The sequence below is a fragment of the Salvelinus fontinalis genome, chromosome 4 (assembly GCF_029448725.1).
Source record: "Salvelinus fontinalis isolate EN_2023a chromosome 4, ASM2944872v1, whole genome shotgun sequence".
NCBI lineage: Eukaryota > Metazoa > Chordata > Actinopteri > Salmoniformes > Salmonidae > Salvelinus > Salvelinus fontinalis.
The window spans coordinates 82,838,268-82,844,267 of NC_074668.1; the positions used below are offsets into that span (position 1 = coordinate 82,838,268).

General features: G+C 48.2%; 1 protein-coding gene across 1 annotated transcript in view; it reads right to left on the minus strand.

Annotated features, from left to right (window-relative positions):
- Nucleotides 1-3,433, minus strand: part of LOC129854517 (death-associated protein kinase 3-like) — a 58,463-nt gene extending 55,030 nt beyond the window's left edge. The window contains exons 1-2 of the mRNA XM_055921638.1: nucleotides 3,323-3,433; nucleotides 2,526-2,682 (exon numbers count right to left, since the gene is read on the minus strand). Coding sequence (XP_055777613.1) covers nucleotides 2,526-2,668 — 143 coding nt within the window. The 5' untranslated portion in view covers nucleotides 2,669-2,682; nucleotides 3,323-3,433. The remainder of the gene's footprint in view (nucleotides 1-2,525; nucleotides 2,683-3,322) is intronic.
- Between the last annotated feature and the right edge of the window lie 2,567 nt (nucleotides 3,434-6,000).

Here is a 6,000-nt window from a genome sequence, read left to right on the forward strand (position 1 = left end):
TCAGGGGAACAGTCGGTTTAACTGCCTTGTTCAGGGGAACAGTCGGTTTAACTGCCTTGTTCAGGGGAACAGTGGGTTTAACTGCCTTGTTCAGGGGAACAGTGGGTTTAACTGCCTTGTTCAGGGGAACAGTGGGTTTAACTGCCTTGTTCAGGGAAACAGTGGGTTAACTGCCTTGTTCAGGGGCAGAACGACAGATTTTCACCTTGTTAGCTCGGGGATTCGATCTTGCAACCTTTCAGTTACTAGTCCAACGCTCTAACCACTAGGCTACCTGCTGGTTACTAGTCCCAATGCTCTAACCACTAGGCTACCTGCTGGTTACTGGCCCAATGCCCTAACCACTAGGCTACCTGCTGGTTACTGGCCCAACGATCTAACCACTAGGCTACCTGCTGGTTACTAGTCCAACGCTCTAACCACTAGGCTACCTGCTGGTTACTGGCCCAACGATCTAACCACTAGGCTACCTGCTGGTTACTAGTCCAACGCTCTAACCACTAGGCTACCTGCTGGTTACTAGTCCAACACTCTAACCCCTAGGCTACCTGCTGGTTACTAGTCCAACGCTCTAATCACTAGGCTACCTGCTGGTTACTGGCCCAATGCTCTAACCACTAGGCTACCTGCTGGATACTGGCCCAATGCTCTAACCACTAGGCTACCTGCTGGTTACTAGTTCAACGCTCTAACGACTAGGCTACTTGCTGGTTACTAGTCCAACGCTCTAACCACTAGGCTACCTGCTGGTTACTAGTCCATCGCTCTAACCACTAGGCTACCTGCTGGTTACTAGTCCAACGCTCTAACCACTAGGCTACCTGCTGGTTACTAGTCCAACGCTCTAACCACTAGGCTACCTGCTGGTTACTAGTCCAATGCTCTAACCACTAGGCTACCTGCTGGTTACTAGTCCAACGCTCTAACCACTAGGCTACCTGCTGGTTACTAGTCCAACGCTCTAACCACTAGGCTACCTGCCGGTTACTAGTCCAACACTCTAACCACCAGGCTACCTGCTGGTTACTAGTCCAACGCTCTAACCACTATATTACCTGCTGGTTACTAGTCCAACGCTCTAACCACTAGGCTACCTGCTGGTTACTGGTCCAACACTCTAACCACTAGGCTACCTGCTGGTTACTAGTCCAACGCTCTAATCACTAGGCTACCTGCTGGTTACTAGTCCAATGCTCTAACCACTATGCTACCTGCTGGTTACTGGCCCAACGCTCTAACCACTAGGCTACCTGCTGGTTACTAGTCCAACGCTCTAACCACTAGGCTACCTGCTGGTTACTAGTCCCAATGCTCTAACCACTAGGCTACCTGCTGGTTACTAGTCCAATGCTCTAACCACTAGGCTACCTGCGGGTTACTAGTCCAACGCTCTAACCACTAGGCTACCTGCTGGTTACTAGTCCAACGCTCTAACCACTAGGCTACCTGCTGGTTACTAGTCCAACACTCTAACCACTAGTCTACCTGCTGGTTACTAGTCCAACACTCTAACCACTAGGCTACCTGCTGGTTACTCGTCCAATGCTCTAACCACTAGTGTACCCGCTGGTTACTGGCCCAACGCTCTAACCACTAGGCTACCTGCTGGTTACTAGTCCAATGCTCTAACCACTAGACTACCTGCTGGTTACTAGTCCAACGCTCTAACCACTAGGCTACCTGCTGGTTACTAGTCCAACGCTCTAACCACTAGGCTACCTGCTGGTTACTGGCCCAATGCTCTAACCACTAGGGTACCTGCTGGTTACTGACCCAATGCTCTAACCACTAGGCTGCCTGCTGGTTACTGGCCTAACGCTCTAACCACTAGACTACCTGCTGGTTACTGGCCCAACGCTCTAACCACTAGGATACCTGCTGGTTACTAGTCCAAAACTCTAACCACTAGGCTACCTGCTGGTTACTGGCCCAATGCTCTAACCACTAGGCTACGTGCTGGTTACTGGCCCAACTCTCTAACCACTAGGCTATGTGCTGGTTACTGGCCCAATGCTCTAACCACTAGGCTACCTGCTGGTTACTGGCCCAACACTCTAACCACTAGGCTACCTGTTGGTTACTAGTCCAACGCTCTAACCACTAGGCTACGTGCTGGTTACTAGTCCAACGCTCTAACCACTAGGCTACCTGCTAGTTACTGGCCCAACGCTCTAACCACTAGGCTACCTGCTAGTTACTAGTCCAACACTCTAACCTCTAGGCTACCTGCTGGTTACTAGTCCAACGCTCTAACCAATAGGCTACCTGCTGGTTACTAGTTCAACGCTCTAACCACTAGGCTACCTGCTGGTTACTGGCCCAACGCTCTAACCACTAGGCTACCTGCTGGTTACTAGTCCAACGCTCTAACCACTAGGCTACCTGCTGGTTACTGACCTAACACTCTAACCACTAGGCTACCTGCTGGTTACTAGTCCAACGCTCTAACCACTAGGCTACCTGCTGGTTACTGACCTAACACTCTAACCACTAGGCTACCTGCTGCCCCTATCGTAATACTGTACCTTCCTAATTCTTCTCCGATGTCGTAGAAATCTTCCACTGTCTGCTGCTTGAACAGGGCCATGCCAGCAGGCATAGATGGGGACGATGGCGTGGTTACCATGTGTAATATAGCTGTCTCAGATGGGTTCTCTACTCCGCCCATTATAGAAGTAAACTCTGTGTAAAAGAACAGAATATTTCTGATAGTTCAGCAGGTGAAGTGTCGTGTCTGCTCGGGATTTGTAAAACAACAAACATGGCGACGTACAACAACATGGCCAACATCACAGAACCAGAGAAACATTTAGCTTACATACAAAACACGTCTTTAAAAAAAATATATATATTACAATAGATTAATTATGAGTAGAACGTGTTTATAACTGGTGTTATAATTAAGCAATATGTTCAGAGGAGGTGTGGTATATGGCCAATATACCACGGCTAACGGCTGTTCTTATTTACGACCAACGCAATAAGAGGCGCCTTATTGCTATTATAAACTGGTTACCAACATAATTAGAGCAGTAAAATTAAACGTTTTATCATACCCGAGGTATACGGCCATGGCAGTCAGCCAATCAGTATCCAGGGCTGGAACCACCCAGTTTATAACTCGTGTTATTCCATACTATTACTGCTAGACTGTTGGCCAGGTCTTATTAGAAACTTATTGTAGGCACATTTGATGGGACTTCCTGCATCACCAAATATCAAGGGCAATGTGCGGCGCAAGACCTTAGATGACGCATACAGATAACCAGTAGAATAAAGTTAAATAGATAGAAATATAGAGACATTTTTAAAAAGTTCTTACCATGATGAAATGACTGTCAAAGCGTGTCCACAAACTTCTTCCTTCACTCTCTAAAAGTTTACCGAGCACCGTGTAGACGGCATTTCCCTACTGACCAGGCGAGCTCTCAGGTTCCCGGCGCGCTCTTACGCCATACTAAATGTCTCTTGTTACCACGCGATAGAGCTGCCTTCCCTGAGTCTATTTTCAAAGTTACAAATTCAAGTGTGTGTGTTCTCTTCCACCGCGTACAACATACACTGAGTGTACAAAACATTAGGAACACCTGCTCTTTCCATGACATAGACTGACCAGGTGAATCCAGGTGAAAGATATGATCCCTTATTGATGTCACTTGTTAAATCCACTTCAATCAGTGTAGATGAAGAGGAGGAGACAGGTTAAAGAAGGATTTTTAAGCCTTGAAACAAATTGAGACATGGGTTGTGTATGTGTGCCATTCAGAGAGTGAATGGGCAAGACAAAATATTGAAGTGCCTTTGAACGGGGTATGGTAGTAGGTGCCAGGAACACTGGTTTGTGTCAAGAACTGCAACGCTGCTGGGTTTTCCATGCTCAATAGTTTCCTGTGTGTATCAAGAACATTCCACCACCCAAAGGACATCCAGCCAACTTGACACAACTGTGGGAAGCATTGGAGTCAACTTTGGCCAGCATCCCTAGGGAACGCTTTAGACACCTTGTAGAGTGTCCATGCCCTGATGATTTGCGGTTGTTCTGGAGACAAAAGTGGGGGTGAAACTCAATATCAGGAAGGTGTTCCTGAAAATGTGCCACTCAGTGTACGTAGTGTGGTATTCTATAGTAAGGAGTATTGAAAAGCCCTGCCCAGCTGTGTAGTGCAGTAACTACACCACCAGAGGGCACTATAGCACAATAACATTAACACAGACACCATCACCTTGTTATCATTTTTTTAAATTTAACCTTTAACTAGGCAAGTCAGTTAAGAACTAAAACAAGCCTAGGAACAATGGGTTCCCTGCCTTGTTCAGGGGCAGAACGACAGATTTTTACCTTGTCAGCTTAGGGATTCAGTCTTGCAACCTTTCGGTTACTAGTCCAACGCTCTAACCACTAGGCTACCTGCTGGTTACTAGTCCAACGCTTTAACCACTAGGCTACCTGCTGGTTACTAGTCCAATGCTCTAACCACTAGGCTACCTGCTGGTTACTAGTCCAATGCTCTAACCACTAGGCTACCTGCTGGTTACTAGTCCAACGCTCTAACCACTAGGCTACCTGCTGGTTACTAGTCCAATGCTCTAACCACTAGGCTACCTGCTGGTTACTAGTCCAACGCTCTAACCACTAGGCTACCTGCTGGTTACTGGTCCAACGCTCTAACCACTAGGCTACCTGCTGGTTACTGGTCCAACGCTCTAACCACTAGGCTACCTGCTGGTTACTAGTCCAATGCTCTAACCACTAGGCTACCTGCTGGTTACTGGTCCAACGCTCTAACCACTAGGCTACCTGCTGGTTACTGGTCCAACGCTCTAACCACTAGGCTACCTGCTGGTTACTAGTCCAATGCTCTAACCACTAGGCTACCTGCTGGTTACTGACCCAACGCTCTAACCACTAGACTACCTGCTGGTTACTAGTCCAACGCTCTAACCACTAGTCTACCTGCTGGTTACTAGTCCAATGCTCTAACCACTAGGCTACCTGCTGGTTACTAGTCCAACGCTCTAACCACTAGACTACCTGCTGGTTACTAGTCCAACGCTCTAACCACTAGTCTACCTGCTGGTTACTAGTCCAACACTCTAACCACTAGGCTACCTGCTGGTTACTAGTCCAATGCTCTAACCACTAGGCTACCTGCTGGTTACTGGTCCAACGCTCTAACCACTAGGCTACCTGCTGGTTACTAGTCCAACGCTCTAACCACTAGGCTACCTGCTGGTTACTAGTCCAATGCTCTAACCACTAGGCTACCTGCTGGTTACTAGTCCAACGCTCTAACCACTAGGCTACCTGCTGGTTACTGGTCCAACGCTCTAACCACTAGGCTACCTGCTGGTTACTGGCCCAACGCTCTAACCACTAGGCTACCTGCTGGTTACTAGTCCAACGCTCTAACCACTAGGCTACCTGCTGGTTACTAGTCCAATGCTCTAACCACTAGGCTACCTGCTGGTTACTGGTCCAACGCTCTAACCACTAGGCTACCTGCTGGTTACTGGTCCAACGCTCTAACCACTAGGCTACCTGCTGGTTACTGGCCCAACGCTCTAACCACTAGGCTACCTGCTGGTTACTGACCCAACGCTCTAACCACTAGGCTACCTGCTGGTTACTGACACAACGCTCTAACCACTAGACTACCTGCTGGTTACTAGTCCAACGCTCTAACCACTAGGCTACCTACTGGTTACTAGTCCAACACTACCTACTGGTTACTAGTCCAACACTCTAACCACTAGACTACCTGCCGGTTACTAGTCCAACGCTCTAACCACTAGGCTACCTGCTGGTTACTAGTCCAACGCTCTAACCACTAGGCTACCTGCTGGTTACTAGTCCAACGCTCTAACCACTAGGCTACCTGCTGGTTACTAGTCCAACGCTCTAACCACTAGGCTACCTGCTGGTTACTAGTCCAACGCTCTAACCACTAGGCTACCTGCTGGTTACTAGTCCAACGCTCTAACCACTAGGCTACCTGCTGG